General features: G+C 52.6%; 1 protein-coding gene across 1 annotated transcript in view; it reads left to right on the top strand.

The window, feature by feature from the left end:
• Positions 1–19403, top strand: part of LOC138101667 (centrosome-associated protein CEP250-like) — a 57776-nt gene that overhangs the window by 20642 nt on the left and 17731 nt on the right. The window contains exons 15-20 of the mRNA XM_068999441.1: positions 169–510; positions 916–1071; positions 15780–15827; positions 15974–16221; positions 16678–16831; positions 18989–19132. Coding sequence (XP_068855542.1) covers positions 169–510; positions 916–1071; positions 15780–15827; positions 15974–16221; positions 16678–16831; positions 18989–19132 — 1092 coding nt within the window. The remainder of the gene's footprint in view (positions 1–168; positions 511–915; positions 1072–15779; positions 15828–15973; positions 16222–16677; positions 16832–18988; positions 19133–19403) is intronic.

The raw sequence follows: 19403 nt of genomic DNA, 5'->3' as shown, positions 1-19403 counted from the left end.
CTGAGTGAGCTGGGAAAGACTCAGCGTCAAGGGCGGTCCCAGCAAAGGTCTGAGGCATCCCGAGAGGCAGAGAGAGAGGGGCAGCCTTTGCCTGCCTGTGGCAGGAGTCCCGATCTGGTATGAAAAGCAAACTGAGAGAGGGAATGAGTGACCTCCCTGTTTTGGCAGCGTGAACGGGAATTGTACGAGGAGCAGATGAGAGATCTGAAAAAGAAGAATGAAATGAAAACACCGGAGATGCGAAGTGTCAAGGAAAACACCCAACAACTGGAAGTGGAGAGGGAAGCCAAGCAGGAACAGTTGGAGCATGGGGCTGCTGCTTTGAAGGAATGGCAAGAGACCGCTCAAGTCCTGAGTGTTGCACTGACCAAGAGTGAAATTTCCAAAGGGGCTCTGAAGAAAGACCTGGACATCTTGAAGGAAAGGCTTTGTCTCCAGGTAGGCACTGGCACTGATCTTCAGTCCACTGCAACGTCTCTCAAAGATTCCAATGAAGTTTCCCATGAAGAGGTGGGATTCTAAATCCCTGTCAGTCTAGGCCTGCTTGGGCAAAGCAGCCCGGGCTGCAGCAGGCAGCCTTGTGTGTCTGCCTGGCTCCAGCCAGAGACCATTGGCTGCCAGATTGTTTGCTGGCATGCCTGGAATGACTGAGGCAGCTCTGGAGCTGCTGTTCAAATCAGCTCCAGGCCAAAAGCTGGGCATGGGGAATTGCTTCTCCCGTGCCCAGGCAAGGGGAGGCAACATGTGTGGGTTGGATTTGGTGTGGAAAGGAATGGAGCAGGTGAGCAGAGTGATGGACTGAAGTGAGCAGAGTTCTGTAGCGAGGGCTGAAGAGCAGCTGCACTGCTGGAGCTTCGAGGATGCTTCCCGAGATGGAGATTTCTGAGGGACAGCTCTTGTGGTGTTTGAAATAAGGGAATCATCTCCTCTCTGAACACCCAGCAGGCTGTTGGAGCAGAGGGCAAGCGGCTGTCTGAGCACTCCAGGAGGGGTGTGGAATGTGTGCGGGACCAGGTTGCAGCAGCAGCAAAAGACAAGCCAGAGAAGCGTGAGCTCAGGAGAACTTTTGAGGTAAAGTGGGCTTTCACTGCCTCTGCAGAGCCTCAGGCTCCTCTGGATCATGATTCGTGTGCCCAGGCAGTGCTTTGGAGTCCTCTGCTTGTTTCCTTGCCTCTCCCTGTCCCTGCTGTGGGCACACCCCTTTGTTTGTTCTCTCTGTTGTGGCAGCCCATGGCTTTCACAAAGGCACCTTCACTCCGCTGCCTCCCTCCCTGGCCCCGTGTCCCCGGACACACACTGGCCTCTCCTGCACAGCCCCCAGCGAGAGCTCTTTGCCCCCAGTGCTGTCTGGTGCAATTGAGGGTCTGTGAGCAGAGATCTCCTTGCCTTGATGTCCAGAGGTCCTTTTGCCCCATGGTTGCTGACAGGTTTCTGTGACCCTTTCTCCCATCCAAGGTGCAGGATGAACATGAAGGGAGGAGAATCAGAACTTTTAGGAGAGTGTTCCCCCCAGACTACTTTACATTGCCTGTCTCCCAGTCTGACCAGAAAAATGCATCAACCTCTGAAAGACAAGAGTCCTCCAGTAGCTCAGGGGAGCTGCAGCCCCCGTGCTGAGGCACAGCCTGTGGAGAAAGGGGTCAGTGGCCCGAATGCGTGCTTTGGGAATCAGAGCTGGGTTCCTAAATCCTGTCGGAACTCTCTCTCCCCGACCTGTGGTGGCTGAGGGTTGTATGAGGGAAGGGTTTGCCAGCCATGAACTGGACTTGTTGATCATCTGAGCTCCGTTCAGGGGCAGTGTGGGAGCCTGTTCCTTTCCCCTTCCCCAAGGGCAGAGTGTTGGTGAGGGCTGGAGTTGGAGGCTGTGTCTGCCCCCACAGCCGGTACCGTGGGGCTGCGGATGCTCCTGCCCACGTGGGCTTGTCTGAGCTGGGCTTTCTGCCTCTTTCAGGTGTCCTTGCTGCAGTCACAGCTGGCCCGAGACCGGCAGGAACCCCTGGAGAGCTGTGCAGGGAGCAGGCAGGAGATGCTCTCGTTGAGTCACAAGGACCTCCTTACTTCCTAGGCTTGTCAGAGAGGAGACAGGGTGCAGCTGCATGCAGTCGTAGCCTCAGATTTTGTCCATAGTTTATGTTTAAAGGATTGCAGGTGTAATTGTAGGATTGTAGGATAATAGGTGTAATTGAACCTTTATACAACTGTGTTCCATAGGATGAAGGATATATTTATAGAAAAATAAAGTGTTTATTACGACTACACAAAAAGACCTTTATCAGAGTTATTGACTACCCAGTACAGAGAACTATAACTTCCGGTAGAGTGCATTATATTTGAAGCAACATGGAAGCAGTTATATTCAAGCCAGCAAAACCAATTAATAATTAAAGATTGATGCTTCTCACCCAAACCAATGACCGTGGGCAAATATTTCTGTCAGCCTCAAGGAGTGACCTTGAGGGGCATCCTCACTCCAGGGAGGAATCTGCAGATGGGAGACACGTGACATGAACCACTTTGGTGAGGGCAGGAGAATCCTGCCACATGTGGAGCTTTTGCATTTGTCCTTAGGAAACTGCAACCTGTTTTTTCTCCGAGTCACAGAATCTCAGGCTGGGGGAGGCTGGAGGCACCTCTGGAGGTCACCTTGCCCAGCCCCCTGCTCCATCAGGGCCACCCAGAGCTGGCTGCCCAGGATGTGTCCAGGCGGCTTTTGAATCTCTCCAGGGATGGAGACTCCACCACCTCCCTGGGCACCTGCACCAGTGCTCGGCCACCCTCCCAGTGGGAGGAATTCTTGATCCTGGAAACACTCAAGAACTGGCTGAGGATGAGAAGGTCAGGGGTTGAGGTCCTAGTTTAGAATAAGGTAACTTAGCAAGGTGAAAAGCAGAATCACAGCCCTGGCTGACAGGAGATCAACTGAGCGGGGAACTTGTGATCAACCTCATCTCAGAAAGGAGGAATGTGGAAGAAAAAATTGTGGAAGAAGAATCAAGTTATCCAGAAGGAGTGAACAGACATTGCTGTGGAAGCAGTAGGGGAGGGGGAGAATAGTCAGGGAGCTCTTGAGCCAGGCATCCACCAGGTCTGAGGACCAGAGGAAGCTACAGGAGCTGTCTGTCATCTTCAAAAAAGCCTGGCCATTGAAGGAGGTTCCTGAGAACAGCAAAGAGTGTTACACCAGTCTTAAAGATGGGCACAGAAGAGGATCTGAAGAACTACAGGCTAATCAGCTCCTTTGGAATCCCTGGGAAGGTGATGGAGCAAATGGTCCTGGACACCCTTTCAAGCAACTGCGAGGGAAGGGCACTGGGAAGAGCCAGCACAGATTTACCACAGGGGAAATCATGGCTGGCCGACCTGATGGACTCTGTGAATAATGGGGGACCAGGGAGGGTTTTGCTGACACTGCAAACCATTCAACAGCCACACAGTCTCCTTACAGCCGGACTGGTGAGGTACGGACCGAGTGAGCGGCCAAGTGAATGGAAAACTGCCCGAGCCAGCAGGCTCAGTACTGCTGGATCAGGTGCAGGAAGTGGCCAGGCTGTGGTGACACCACTCACTGATCCTCCCTGGAGCCGGTATTACTGTTGATTAACGACTAATATTTACATGCAGAGGAAGTCTCCTCTAAGCAGATGTGTGTCATGAAACTTTACACCGGGTGTTTATTCCGTCAGGATCATACACATTCATTACAAGGTGCTTCCGGGCTAATACATAAACATTACTTTCCTAGAACTAATTTACCCACCTCTGCCCCTTACTGGAAGTCCTTTTATGGTCTTAGAGGGTTGTCTAAAGGGGTCTCTGGTGGTCGTATTCGCTGAGAGCCCCCAAAATTGGAAGTGACCTTGCCTTGAACTTCTCTTAGGGCATGCACTGGTGTTTCTTGTTACATAACTTTGTCACAAAACCCACTTAGGTTCCTTATTATCTGTTTGTCCACTGCTTTCAGCTCTGTTTAGCATCCTGTGTGTCTACTTTTACATTCTTTTATCTAATTTGCTAGTTAGTCTTTAAGCTCTATTTTGCAACCGAAAATTTCTATTCTCCATGTTGTCTGTCACAGTGAGTGGCAGCGATGCATCTTCTGGAGAAGATGCATCTGGAGCCAGCCCCCATTTCTATGGTCCCTGAGGCTGACGGATGTGTCACGCACTGATGTCATGTCCAGCCTCAGCTCAGCTTGCATCCCTTGCCCAGACAGGGGAGACCCACAGGCAGGAGAGACAGAAGCCGTGTGCTCAGGCTACCCTGCCTTGAAGGCACATAAGCCTCCGCTTTCTACAGCTGCTCAAGGGTCAGGGCACCTGGCAGTGAGCCTTCAGCACCGAGTGATGGCATCCCACTTTTGCAGTCTTGGCCCAACTGGATGACCTGGTCTCCTCAGGAGCTGCCCTTTGGCCTTGTCAGGGACCACCCAATGGACATGATGCCGTGGCAGCTTGGCACCCCCTGGATTAGCCATCCCTAGCGTGATGTTTCTCCTCAGCATAGAATCCCCAACTGGTCTGGGATGGAGGGACCTCAAAGCTCATCCTATGCCACCCCTGGCCGTGGGCAGGGACATCTGCCTCCAAACCAGGTTGCTCCAAGGCCCCTCCAACCTGGCCTTGGACACTTCCAGGCATGGGGCAGCCACAGCTTCTCTGGGCACCCTGTGCCAGGGCCTCCCCACCCTCCCAGGGAAGAACTTCTTCTAACCCTGCCCTCTGGAATGGAAAGCCATTCCCCTTGTCCTGGCATTCCAGGCCCACTCCCCGCTCTCCTGGAGCCCCTTTAGGCACTGGAAATGGCTCTAAGGTCTCCCCGGAGCCTTCTCTTCTCCAGGCTGAACACCCGCAGCTCTCCCAGCCCGGCTCGGAGCAGAGGGGCTCCAGCCCTTGGAGCATCTCTGCAGCCTCTCTGAACTCACTCCAGCAGCTCCACATCCTTCTGATGCTGGACCCCAGGGCTGGAGGCAGCTCTGCAGGTGGGATCTCACCCAAGCAGGGCAGAGGGGCAGAATCCCCCTGTCCCCTGCTGCCCACGCTGTGAGGTCAGTCCAGGACATTGGGGGTTTCTGGGTGACAGTGCAAGGGGCTGGGGCACGTTGAGCTTTTTATGCACCAACACCCCCAAGTCCTTCTCCACAGGGCGACTCTCGATCCATTCTCCGCCCAGCCCGAGTCTGTGCTTGGGATTGCCCTGATCGCTCTGCCCCGCCCCTTTCTTCACCCGCCGGCCAATCAGCGCGCGGCTGCCCTTGGCAACAGAAGAAGCGCGGCAGCAGGGGCGGCTAACGCCAATCAGCGCGTGGCTCGGGAAGGGCTGAACCAATGGGAGCGCAGCGCGCCTCACGGCGACGACCAATCAGAGTGCGGTGGCCGTGAGGGACGGGCTGGGGCGGGGGGGGAATGGCGGCAAGAGAGGGAGAGGGGAGGAACATTGGGCGGCCTGGTGGGGCCCGCCCGCCGTTTCGGAGGCTCCCAAGCGCTTCAGCTGCCGTCGCACGGTCCCCCCTCCGCACCGATTTGCTTGAGAAGGGAGGGGCGGCTCCTGCCGAAACCGCGCTCGGGGAAAACTCCCCACAGGGGTTGGCTGTGCGAGGGGAGGGCGTGGGTGTGCACCAGCCGTCCCCGCCTCAGCAAAACGTCCCCTCAGGGGTTGGCTGGGCGGAGTCACGACAGGACGGGACGCTTCAGAAGGACCCAGAAAAGACCCCAAACCCCTTCGGAATGTCAGGAAAACTAACCCAAAACCACTGGAGGTTTATGTCCAAAAAGGAGACAGAGAAATCCTGTTACTTTATTCACATAAAGGGAGTGATCATGGTCATTTCCTGTGGGGTCTCTCAAATTGTTGGAGGATCCAGCCTTCTTTTTATCCTAATTTCCCGGCCACATTTCCCTCTGTCTTTCCCCGTTGGCTGAGGTACTTGAGAGGTACAGACTTCCCGAATTGCCTAGTAACATACCCCCTTCCAATGTGTACTCTCCCCTTCCCTCTCCCCCCCTCCCCCCTGTTTTCTTTTGCCTTGTGTTTCTGTTCTTTTTCTCTAAGTCCAGGGATTTAAGGCAGTCTTGAGTGAGTAACACTCCCTGTCAATTAGTGGAATTCCTATGGAATTTTTGGTTCCTCTTATTGAAGAAGGGGCAGTCAATAACTACCTCATGTAAGCACAAGTTAACTATTGGGAGACAGCAATGTTAGTTCAGACAGAAGATGTTCATTACAAAGCCTGAGAAGCCGAATTCACCCTAATCTTGTCAAGATAGAGGGGACAAGGATCATCTCAGAGATTGCTGAATCATCCCTCAAAGGACTACGCATGCCCAGGGAGAAAGGTGAAAAAGTTCACTGCGAGGATGACTACTGGCCTCCATCAGAAAGACCCCCGAGGAAGAGGAGAGGCCTTCCTCAGCGCGACCACCAGGACACACAGCGCATGCGTGGCCCATATGCTAATGACTTCCGAGAAATAATTTGTGTAACCACACCTGTCCCAAGGAATGTGATGAATATTCATAATTTAACCCTTAATACTGTGTTGTAGAGAGCACCAGGTGTGTGTGTTTGGAGGAGCGATCCCCACACACCCGGCGCGCCGAATAAAGCAAATACCCGCTTCTCTGACTCTGTCTCTGAAGTGTCTCCTGGCCCGGTTGCGGCACGATTCATTATTGCTTCTTTTACCTCTCAGTATGTGGCTTTATCTACAGCAGGCCCACAGTTTGTAAAGACAACTTCTCATTCTTGTCAGGAATTTAAACAAAACGGATGAAAATGGGAGTAAATGTGAATAAATATGAGTAATTTAGGATGATATTTATGTTGTATTTCAAAAGTGGAGGGTTAAAAGATCATTTGGGCATTAAAACACCTCAAAAAGACACAAAATGCCTCAACCACATTGGAAAATTTTAATAAATGTAACTAAAATAGATCTAAATTGACTGAATTTGAATAAATTCAGGACATGGCATTATTTCTGGAATGTGGAGGATGAAAAGGCAATTTTGGTCCTAAAATGCCTCCAAAAAGCCCTGAAAAAGCACCCAGAAGCCTTAAGAGTCCCGAAGGAGAGCTCAGCTGCTCTCCAAAGGCCACAGGTTTCTGGGGGTTCTTATGGATTTGGGGGTGTCCCGGGGATCTCACCACAGGCCACCATGAGTCCCCAATGCCGGTGGCTCTGGGGAAGGCGCATTCCCGGGGTTCCCGAACCCCCCCACACCCGAACCCTGCAGGGGGGGTCCAGTGGTGCCGATCCACATGGAACAGGTCGGTGCAGTTCACCCGGACACTGAACCTGCACAGGCGAGAGAGCGTGGCAGGGGTGGGGCAGGTGAGGGGCAGAGCAGGGCAGGGGCCAGGCAGGGGTGAGACAGGGTGGGAAGGATGAGGGGAAGGGTGCGGCAGGAATGAGCAAGGGGTGGGGCAGGGGTGGGGCAGGTGAGGGGCAGCCCAATAAGTGCCCCCAGAGACCCCGAGAGCTGTCGCAGGATCCCGTAACTCACCTCATGTCCCCCTGCTGAGGACCACCCAGAGACCTCCGGGACTCTGTACCCCCCATATCTTCCTCCCCAGCGCCCTCAGGACCTCCCAAGAGCCTCCCAGGACCCCCCCAGGATGCCCCGTACCTGTCAGTGGAAGGCTGCTGCCCCCCCTATCTCCCCACCAAAGACCCCCAGGACTCTGTACCCCCCATATCTTCCTCCCAGACCCCTCCAGAGCCCCCTTAAGACACCCCAGAACTTGGCAGATACCCCCCCAACCTGTCAGTGTAGGGCCCATACCCCCCAAGCCATCCCAGGGCCCCACAAAACTCCCCCCAGACCTCCCCGGACCCTCTACCCGACCATATCTCCCTCCTAGACTCCCCAGGACTCTGTATCCCACATACTCCTCCCATATCTCCCCCTAGATCCCCTCCCAGCCCTTCCCAGTACCCTCCCCAGGCACCCCCCTATATGTGGCAGTAGAGGGCTGGTGCCCCCCCGTAGACGAGGAGGGTTTGGGAGGAGGGTGGAAGACCATGGAGTAGCTGGTGGGGGGGGAGGGGGGGGCTTCCCCCCCACCCCTAAACCCCAACCACTCCCACAGATTCCCTCCCCCCTCCAGCGGGAACTGGAGCAGCTCAGGAGAAAACGTCCTCGGGTGTGCAGCCTGGGGACAGGACCCCCAAATCAGGGGGAAACCCCATGTTATAAACAACCCAGATCCAATATGGAAATGAGTTATTAAAAATTTTATTGAGAACTATAAAATTCAGCAAAGCAAAAGGGATTGTGCTGGGAGCATGGCCAGGGGCCAGAGGCTCAATCACAAAATGGTGGTGCTACCTTTTATACCCCTGTGGCTGCATCAGCCTTATGCACACTGATGTACAGTTTTGCATAGTCTCACCCCACGTCACTCTTTTAGGAGCCGGCGCAGTTCTGTTGCTGTGCTCGTCGGGGTCCTCGTTGGATGGAATCCCACTCCTTTTGTGAAAAACGAGGTTCACTCTGCTGTTAGGATTTAAAAGTTTAATAAAGGACAATAGGGGACAAAGACAATAAAGCAAAAGTCACGGCGCTGGGTGCTTTGGCACTCAGCCAAGAGCGCACCTGCTATTGCGGAGACACCCTTTACACACCTGTCCTATTGCATCAGCCTAATGCATATTCATAATCAATCATGCCAATTCAAACTTCCCCCCCAAACTAGTTTACATGTTCCAGGAACTGTTTAGCATGGCTCCTCCTTGGATCTGCCTTTTTAGAGCACGCGCATTTCCTGGCTGTGGTTTCAGTCAGTTTTTATTATCACCTCCAGGGTGGGCTTTGGTCGATGGTTTCTGCAGACGGCAGTTGCCGATAGCTGGCATGTCAGTAGCAGGGGTCTTCATCATCCGTTCATTGGATGTTATCCAACCAAGCAGACAGTTCAATTATCGCAAGCATAACTGTATCAGCTATTTCACTGTTATGTCTAAGTTTAGTTAATGGCAGAAATAAAGGCATTAGTTATTGTTGCAAAACTGTATCTTTATAACAACGATACTTTAACATTAAATACTTTAACATTATACATATAGCATCCATTTTAACATTTGCGGAAAGCCAATATTATAGTATGTATTTATCACACATTTATGGCTGTGTCTTCGAAGTTTGGCTCGCAACAGCGTGTCCCACTTACAGAACTGACATTACAGCACACAAACTCATGCAGCCCTTATAAAAAAACAACTTTACAACCAGACTATTTTAACAACATTAAACATTTTAACATATACCATTGTCTTAATATTTCCCAAGGAAAATATCATAATATTTAATATTATAACTCATAATGTAATTCATAACCCATAAACATATGGCAAAAGCCAACTCTCAATAAGTTGTTTGTAACACCCCACAAGAGTAGATGGGACCCCCAGATCCCCCAGACCTCCCAAGATGGGAGATCCCCAAGACCTGCCCACCCCCTCAGATGCAAGGAGAACATGTCCTGTGGGGGACCCCAAAATCAGGGGGCTTTAAAATTGGGGGACACCCCAAAATCATGCTGTAAGACCCCAATATCAGGGTGACGCCCCTGCCAAAGAAGCTGGGACCCCCGAGCTCCCCCACATGGGAGGAAAATGTAACTGGGGGAGCATGAAATCAGAGGAAACCCCAAAATCAGGGGAACCCCCCCGAACGCTAGATGGGACCCCAGAACACCAAGACTCCCACAGAGCCTCCCCCCCTACCCCCCCCCCCCCCCCCCCCCCGGGTGGAAGGAGAACACGTCCTTGGATGTGTGGCCTGGGGGTGTCACCAAAACTGTGGGAAAAACAAAGCCCTCACACAACATTTTTAATGTTAGAGAGTCAAGGCATTACTTTATTCTGGCCAGGATATTGTTCTGGCCAGGATGTACCCCAGAAATCATCTCATCCACACATAGCCCAGGTGTGCAGAGAGAATCATTCCATGACACATGGCTTCTACTAGATTTTCCAGATCTTTTATACAGTCAAAAGTCATAGAAACAAATTGGGTCAGTGTTCATTGGTCCCAAGTGAGTGTAGTTCTTAGCAATTGCTCTCCTATGGAATCCAGATTTCTTCTCTTCTGATGTTAATTAGATCTTCATTCCTTGATTTTCTTATCAGTCTTTTCTGGAGGAGATGTCTCCAACTCTGCCAGAGGCAGAGTCTGGGGTAGATGTTCATAGATGGCCGCTGATGTTCTGTTGATGTTCCGTCGATGGCCTTCATCTCTTTGGGGCTACTCCCAGTCTGTTGAAATGCTAAGCCCATCTCAGGCCTCACCTAGAGAAACAATGCCCTGGAAAGAAGCTTCAGTTCCCTTCTCCGGGGCAAAGGTGAAGAAACCTGGCTAAAGTTATATAAAAAAAGTGGTTTTAAACTGGTTGGTTTTCCAACAGGGGGGGTCCCTTGGGCGTTTCTAGGGGCTAACAGGGGGGTTTGGGGTGGCTCTGGAGACATTCTGGGAGTCTGTGGGAGGTGAGATGGGAGTTTGGGGGGCTCTAATTAGCTTTTAATCCACCCTAGGCAAAGATATTAATATTCATAATCCTATAAAGTCTTTGTTCTTCTTCCCAAAGTTCAGGACTTCAGCATGACTTTGGCTGAGCAGCAGTCCGTGCCAATTAGTAAAGCTTACTAAAATAGATCATTTGATTTAGCTAATTGTAATGCTCATGGATCGTGTGTTTTACAGGGGGCACATACTAAGGGGGGACACGGATAGGTGGATCGGGAAGTCCCAAGTACCTTCCAAGTACCGCAGCCAACAGGGAAAGGGAAGGAGGAGAAAATGCGGCCAGGAAATGAGGAGAAAAGAAGGCTACTTGCTCCAACTAATTGGGAGAGACCCCGTTGGACACACACCTGACGGACTTTCTCCCTTTCTCCAAATCAAGGCAATTTTACAGGACTCCTCGGTCTCCTTTGTGGACACGAACTTCTAGTGAGGTGAATTTTACCCACTGCGGGGTGGGGGGCACAGGAGCTCCTCTGCCTGGGGAGGGGGGAGTATAAAGCAGTATAAACCAGTCCAGACTGGGGCAGGTGGGGAAAATTCAGAGTCACAAGGGGCCAGTGGCAGCGAGGCAGGGAGGGGCGGGAGTGATCGGCCGGGGAGGGGGAGAGGGGGAAGTTCCAGCCTCAGCCGGACCCCCCTCATTGACTGACAAGTGGGGAGCGGCTCCCGCCCAACCGGCGGGCGGGGAAAAGCGCCCTCAGTCATTGGCTGGGCGGGACAGGGGGCGGGGCGAGAGCTGTTCCCGCCTCAGCCCAACTCCCCTCAGTCATTGGCTGGGCGGGACAGGGGGCGGGGCGAGAGCTGTTCCCGCCTCAGCCCAACTCCCCTCAGTCATTGGCTGGGCGGGACAGGGGGCGGGGCGAGAGCTGTTCCCGCCTCAGCCCAACTCCCCTCAGTCATTGGCTGGGCGGGACAGGGGGCGGGGCGAGAGCTGTTCCCGCCTCAGCCCAACTCCCCTCAGTCATTGGCTGGGTGGGTACCGGAAATGACCCAACAAAGCCTCAAAACCTTTTCAAAACTTAACAAAACTGACAAAAATGGAATAAATTTGTATAAGTATAGAAAAATTTAAGGCTATATTTGTTACATTTAAAGAATGGAGGGTTGAAAAGGCGGACTGTGCACAAAAACGTGGCAAAACCAAGAAAACCCCCAAAACCCCTTTAAGAATCCCTCGGGATTAAGTGAGATTAAGTGGAAGCATAATAAATATGAATAAAGAAGTTAAAGCTATACTTAACATATAATTAAAAAATGGGGCGGTGTGAAAGGGGCTTCGGGTGCTAAAATGCCTCAAGAAGGCATCAAAAAACCCCAGGTGTTATAAACGAGGTGGGAAACCTTTTGGCAGGCTAACTTGTTTATTAATTAGCAACTTAGAACGAGGATCCAAGATAAGCTCAGACCCTACACTACAAGCCAGAAAAATGAACAATGTGACACATCGAGTACTCCCTTGGACCACAAGTTTCCACCAGAGAACCTGGTACAGAGCACTTGGTCAGTTTTTATTGTCTCTGTCACCTCCAGGACTGGTGCGCTTTCAATCTCACTGATTGGCCACTTTCCGGTGTTCTGATTGCCTTTTAACATGGTGCATCCTTGACCAATCATTTCTAATTGGATCCATTCCATTGGTCAGCTCCTTTTCCAGTCAGGGTCTTGGGTACTGATATCGTCTCATGGGGTAATGGTTCTAAAAGGATCCTTCTATAAAGTCCATCAGGTTCCTGTTGTACCTGCCTCTAATGGTTATACCCATGCATTGCTTCCTGTACACACGCGCACTTAACTCATTAGCTTATAACTATTTAAATTCATAGTACATTAATTAGGCACTTTATTTAACAATTCATCAACTAATTATCGATATATAGGTAACCAGCCCGGGAAAGCCAACCTGCTATAACACAAGCACCAAATTCCCCTCCTGCCGGGGCTGGCTGTCCAGCAGCTCAAGTAGGAGAGTCCTCCAGGAGCTCAGGGGAGCTGAGGCCCTCGTGCTGAGGCACAGCCCGTGGAGAAAGGGGTCAGTGGCCAGAATGCGTGCTTTGGGAATCAGAGCTGGGTTCCTAAATCCTGTCGGAACTCTCTCTCCCCGACCTGTGGTGGCTGAGGGTTGTATGAGGGAAGGGTTTGCCAGCCATGAACTGGACTTGTTGATCATCTGAGCTCCGTTCAGGGGCAGTGTGGGAGCCTGTTCCTTTCCCCTTCCCCAAGGGCAGAGTGTTGGTGAGGGCTGGAGTTGGAGGCTGTGTCTGCCCCCACAGCCGGTACCGTGGGGCTGCGGATGCTCCTGCCCACGTGGGCTTGTCTGAGCTGGGCTTTCTGCCTCTTTCAGGTGTCCTTGCTGCAGTCACAGGTGGCCTGAGACCAACAGCACTGGCAGAACTACACTGAGAGCTGTGCAAGGACCAGCCAGGAGCTCAGACCTTCACCGGGAGCTGTCCTGCTCCTTTGCAGCTGTGCTCAAGGAGCCCAAAGCTGCTGTTCTGGAAGCAGAGACTCGAAGCTGCATCGGTCTCTGAAGCTGAACTTGGCAGTGACATCCCTGGGCCGTCAGTCTCTGGAGAGAGTCTGGAGAGGCCCTGGAGAAGGCAGGTGCCGCTCTTCTCTTCCCCAGACGATTTGTACCCTGCCAGAAACCAATTCCTGTCAACTGGGGCACAAAAATTCTCCCTAGGACACAGATGAATGTTCTCAAAGATGAAGGAGTAAAATATCTACCAAAGCTTTTCCAAGCATTTGGTTCTGGAAGGTCTGTTCCTAGCGAGGTGTTCCGGTTTGGCCAAATTTAGAAATATATCCTCTGAGAGAAGGCACAACCACCCCTCCCCCACCAGGTTTGGGAAAAAATAAATTTTCCTTGAAGGAAAGTGAAGGAGATAAAACTATTTATTGAACAAACACACGGGAAAAGGAAAATAATGCTAAACAATAAAATCTCTCGCTGTGGAGAAAAAACCTGGGAAAGTGTTAGAGTCCTCCTGTTGGTCTCCTCGGAGCTGGGGCTTGGCCCAAGGCCAGGTCCTCTGCGCTCGGTGGAAAGTCCTCCTGATGTGTTCTAATATTGTAGCAGTCCAGTGGAAAAGGGAGAAAGTCCGAAATTCCAGGGAAGGAAAAAAAAATTCACCTCTCTCTCCGGAGAAAAAGAAGCTGAACAACTGGCCAAAAGCTGACCGGGAAGCCGCAAGCCAGGTGCCTCCTCCCTCCCCTGCCGCAGCTGGAAAAAAACCCCGCTATCTGTGTGTGACCTTGAACAAGCTGCAAACTGCTTTGAAAAAGTTGTGCTCAGTTTAGAGGCATAGAAATTAATTTCTGGGCATAGGCAGCGATATGGGCTACACATCATAAGTTCACCCCAAGACACAAGGAATCTTTGAAATAAGCAGCAAGACTTTTCTTCTGCCTAGAAGACCTAGTGATATGTTGCCAAACAGAGAGCAGAGAAAAAAATGCACTCGTGTCTGTCTCGGGATTCTGAATCTCTTTTATGAGCCTTAAACACTGCAACTCCTGGCATTTCTCTGTAGGAATTTGAAAAGACCCTGAAACACCATTTTTCCTCCTCATGTGGCTGTTCTAGATGCAGAGCTTTACTTTCCATGAATATTTGTAAGCACCAAGAACCTTTTGAGGCTTTTTCTTACACCTCCCCTTTGTCAGGGGAGACAGACAAATTCCTGTGACTCAGGAACTAAGCGCATCCCTAAAGAGCATGCGGGTCTCAGGAATGCTGAGCCTTAAAACTGATGCTGTCTGGGCCAGCAACTTTGAACTCATGTTATGAGCCAGGTCCCTGCCCAGCTGCCCGGCTGGGCTGTGGGGATGTGGGGGTGCTGGTGCAGGTGCCGGGCAGCAGTGAGCTGGGATGGGTGGAGAGCCAGGGGAGGGCCTCTCCAACAGCCCCTGGAATGTTGGGGTTTGCAGCCTGGCAACCATCAACAGCCCATGGAATGTTGGGGTTTGGAGCCTGGCAACCATCAACAGCCCATGGAATGTTGGGGTTTGGAGCCTGGCAACTGTCAACAGCTCCTGAACATTGGGGCTTTGACCTTGCAACTGCCAACAGCACTTTGATTTTGTGCTCTTGACCCTGCAAAGGCCAACGACCCTTGGATATTGGGGTTTGACCCTGCAAAGGCCAACGGCCTTTGGAGATTGGGGTTTAGACCCTGCGAAGTCAAACAACCTTTGGAGATTGGGGTTTAGACCCTGCAAAGGCCAAAAGCCTTTGGAGATTGGGGTTTAGACCCTGCAAAGGCCAACGGCCTTTGGAGATTGGGGTTTAGACCCTGCAAAGGCCAACGGCCTTTGGACACTGACATTTGGTCACTGCTCGTGCCAAGGGGCAGATGGAGACCCGGCGGGTGAGTGAGAGAGCTGCTGCCCTCTTTGTGCCAAGCCCAGCAGGGGCCTGGGTGGGCCTGGGCTGTGCCACTGGGAACAGTTCCCTTTGGGAATAGCAAGGGATTAACAGTTGGCTGTTCCAGAGCTAGCAGCAGCTTTGGTGCTGGCCATGGGGACAGGCCTGGGAGGGAATGGGGGGGCTCCTGGCCATCCCAGAGCACACCCACATCTCCTCCTCCGTCCTTGTCCCACTGGAGGGTGTGGGCACAAACAAGGGAGCAGCTTTCACTGCCTTCCCCTCAGCCCAATTCACAGCGCAGCCTGAGCGCTTCCCAGAGACAAGAATGGGTTTCTCCTAGACATCTCCAAGATGATCCCCAGTGGTGCAGAGGAGGCCACGAGGATGATAGGAAGATGCTCCAAGGGCTGGAGCACCTGTGCCAAGGGAAAAGGATGCAAGAGTTGGGGTTGTCCAGCCTGGAGAAGGTTCCAGGGTGACCTTCCAATGCATGAAGGGGCTGGAAGAGAGCTGGAGAGAGACTTAAGCCAGGGGCCTGCAGGGAAAGGACAGGGTCTAATGGGATATTGGGAGGGAATTCTTCCCTGTGAGGCTGCTGAGGCCCTGGCACAGGTTGCCCACAGAAGCTGTGGCTGCCCCTGGATCCCTGGCAGTGTTCAAGACCAGGTTGGATGGGGCTCTGGGCAATTCCCCTTGTGGTGTTCTAAGAAGTGATGAGACACCTTCCAGCATGTTTGTTTGTGCTGCTGTCAACCTACTGGGCTGAAAATATTCCCAAGGAGGGGAGGAAGGAGCTGAGCTGGAATTCCAGGCTGGGAAGCATTTAGAGGCGACTGCCTCAGGGGCAGCCATGCAGTCTGAGTGTGCTCTTCCCTGTGCTCTTCCAGGGAGCTCGAGGCCTTTCTCACCAGGGACGTTTCTCCAGAGCCCCTGAGGTGAGTAAACTGTGCTGAGCTGGCTCGGATTTGAAACTGGTCCTCCACAAATGGACACTGGTTCTTGTGGAATCAGAAGAGGCATCTCAGTGGTACTTTGGAATAGGAACAGAGTACCTGACTAACAGCTGGATGTGGGCTTTCAGGTGCTGTTAGACGGCAGTGACAGCATGGCCAGTTCCATCACCGGCGCTGACCGTTCCCAGCATGCAGCCTCCAGGAACAGCCTCTCAACTCCGACATCCACTGCTGCACAGCATCCCTTGGAATTGGTTTGGGAAGCCACAGAGAATTGTGGGCGCTTGCAGCGATGTTTTGAGAAAATGGAGGAGCGATGCAAGAGGCTCAGTAGCCACCGGGAGCACATAGACTCTGTGATGGAAGAAATCAGAAGGTGAGTGTTTCTTCCTCCTCCTCCTGCGTTCCAGAGGCAATCTGCGTCCAGGTCTGGGAGTTCAGAGGTGTTCTGGGCAAAGAACTCACCTGCCCTACCATGTGTAGGCCTCAGTGTGGCTCTTGAGCATCGTCCTGTCAGGGCTTTTCATGCTCTACTGTGACTCCCAAGGCTGCCTGGGAGATGCACAGCGATGTTGGAATAGAAGACTCCTTCCTCTCACCGTGCTGCTTCCCTGAATTCTGTTCTTTGAGAGCCCCTGTCCAGCCACTGCTTCTCACTGAAGGAAGGCAAAATCCTGCCTTCCTTTCCCTTTGCCTCTGGAGGATTTCCTTGGGAGGGAAAGAGCAAGGTCTTCCTTAGCCCACTGCCCCCAGCTCCATTGTGGAGGGCTGAAAATGGGATCGATGGCTCTTCAGGCCTCTTCCTTCTTCTGACTGAGCCTTGTCTCTGCAGTGACTGTGAAAACCTTGAGAAGTCCAAGGAAAAGCTGCAGCAATGCACTGGAATCCCGGAGCCAGGAGCCTTGAGTCTGCGCCAGAAGAACAGCAAGCAGCTGAAGGAAGCGTCAGCCCAGGCGGAAAAGGCGGAGCAGCAGCACAGGATGGAGGTTGGTTTTGGAAATGAGGCTGGTTTTCCGTTGAAAACTTGTCTTGCCCCTTCTTGTACAGTGGAGGACTTGGCTGCACTTGAGGGAGAAGACCCATCACTGCAGAGGGAGCTGGAAGTCAACAGGCAGGCACTGGAGGAATTGCAGCTTCAGAGGGAGCTGCTGGAGCAAGAGGGGCATGATGTTACCGTGGCTCTGGACACCTTATTCCTAGGCAGCACCTGTGGGAGTGGGAGTTGTGCCAGCCAGATCAGGCCAGATGCTGTTTCTGGCAGTAGAAGAGAGGGACACTGCTGTGCACACCTGGCTCAAGATGGCACACGCATTTATTAGCCAGGCATATGCATGTTCATCAGCAAAGGGTTACATGCTTCTGCAAAATTTGTTCCTTTGGGCAGCCCCAGAGCCTCTAAAAGAGGGAACGGAGCTGGGGAAGGGTCTGGAGCACAGGTGTGACAAGGAGTGGCTGAGGGAGCTGGGGGGGCTGAGCCTGGAGAAAAGGAGGTTCAGGGGACACCTTCTCGCTCTCTCCAACTCCCTGTGACAGGAAGGTGCAGCCAGGTGAGGGTTGGTCTTTGCTCCCAGGGAACAAGGGACAGGACAAGAGGAAACGGCCCCAAGTGTGCCGGGGGAGGTTTGGATTGGGTGTTACAGGAGAGCTGTGAGAGAAGGGTTTGTTTCTGATGGTCTCTGTCAGACAGTCTCAGTTCTGGAGTATGTGGTAGGTTTGGCAAATACCCAGCAGAGGTTTTGCTTTTGAAGAGAAAAGCTCAAAACCACAGTGTAGTCTTCAGGCTTGAATACCAGCAAGGGCCATGAGACACCTTCTTTGTGTAAGACAAGTAAATGGTATTGTCGGTGTGAACTGCTGCACAAAGAGAGTCTGCTTTGGCCACATCAGCCAGACTGCCATCAGTCACTAAAGGACTGCTCACCACAAGAGCCGTTTCCCTGCCAGGCATGCCCTCGTTGCAGAGAGCTGCTTTGCACACTGGAGGAGGGGACACTTTGATGTGGGTTTTGTCCGAGAAGGAGAAACCCTGTGAATTTTCACTTGCTTCAGCAAGCAAAATTGCTTTCCTCAACCATCCTGAAAATGTCCAGCACTGGAATAGATCCTGATAGACATTTTGTTGGTAAGGGAGTGTGCAAGGAGAACTGGTGTGATTTTTTGCAAGGCTGGAGCTGTGGGAGATGGCAGGCTATGGGGCTGTGTGGAGCATGCCCTCCATGTCTTCTACATTGAATTTGGGGAGGTGAAAGGTGAACAGGGCTATCTTTGGGCCCAGGAATGAGCCCTCTCACAGGAAGCCCGGCAGAAACATCAGCTTTCCGTTGGGATTTTTGTGCTGCTCTTGTGCTCTGTTTTCCTAAGACTTACCTTGGAGGATCTTCACTGTTCTCTTAAGGGTCCTCTTTTGGTGTGTACTGGTCGGTGTCCATAGCCAAACTGAGTTTGTAGGACTTTTCTTTTGTGGGCACAGGGAGGGCGCAGCAGGAACGCTGACAAGAGACAAATCTTTTTAAAGACTCGCCTGGAGTATTTCTGAACAGCAACCCAGAGATGTCTCCTGGGCTGTGTTCTAAGTCACTCTCTGGGAAGCTGTGTCCCCCCCAGGGCAGACAGTGGCCCAGGGGAGCAGCAGCCGAGTGCTCTGAGAGCGCGTGAGCCCATCAGTCTTTGCCTCTTGCCACACAGAGTTTGCAGGGGAAGTGTCAAGCCCTCTGCTCTTTCCTTCTGTGCAGGTCCTGCTGGAAAAGCAGAAGGAGAAGAATTCTTTATCAGAGACACTGCTCCAAACTCGGGGACAGCTAAGCCAAGCCTGCCAGCAGGTGCAGCAGCTCAGGCAGGAGGTGAAAGAGCAGCAAGAGAAGGGGCAGGTAAGTCTGAGCAGGCAGGGAACAGAGTGCAGGGCAGTGGCAAGGGCACAAAAGGCAGGTGCTGGGAGTCAGGAGGCAAGGGCTGCTTCAGGCCCTGGCAGCACAGAGCCTGGCAAGCTCCAGAGCTCAGGCCCGGGAAGCAAGGCTTACAATGGAAGCAGAGCTGGGTAGAGAAGCCAAAAGAAGTCGCTGAAGGAATGGGATTTTGAGAGAGCAAGTGGGAAAAGCTGAGCCTGAGGGCAGGTCGCAGGAAGTTGCTCTGCATTTTGTTGCCAGACCATCCAGGCAAAGCTGCAAGCTGAGCTGCAGAAAGCTCGGAGGGGAATCCAGGCAGCGCAGAAGAGGCACAAGGAAGAACTACGAGGCATCAAAGAGGAAATGAATCTCCTCCTTGAGCAGAGGGAGGCTCTACAAAAGCAGGTGAGTGAAACAGCAGAGGCACCGCAGCATCCAGCAGGGGGTCTGTGCCCTTCTTGCTTTTCCATGGCAGAGCAGCAGCTGCTGGGGTGGTCCCTGGGGCTGCCTCGTGCTCTGGGCTCCTTGGCAGCTGCTCTGAAGGACCCTCGGTGCTCTGCTGAATCTCAGCTGCTGCCCTGGACAGCTGGGCTAGTCCTCTGGGCTGTTGGCCAGCAACCATCAGCACGGATTCCTGCTGGCCTCTTCTTGCTGGCCTTGGTGTGGGAGGTGCTTT

Source organism: Aphelocoma coerulescens, unplaced genomic scaffold (genome assembly GCF_041296385.1).
Source record: "Aphelocoma coerulescens isolate FSJ_1873_10779 unplaced genomic scaffold, UR_Acoe_1.0 HiC_scaffold_39, whole genome shotgun sequence".
Lineage (NCBI taxonomy): Eukaryota > Metazoa > Chordata > Aves > Passeriformes > Corvidae > Aphelocoma > Aphelocoma coerulescens.
The sequence above is the reverse complement of the archived record's forward strand: the minus strand, read 5'-3'. Positions and strand labels throughout refer to the sequence as shown.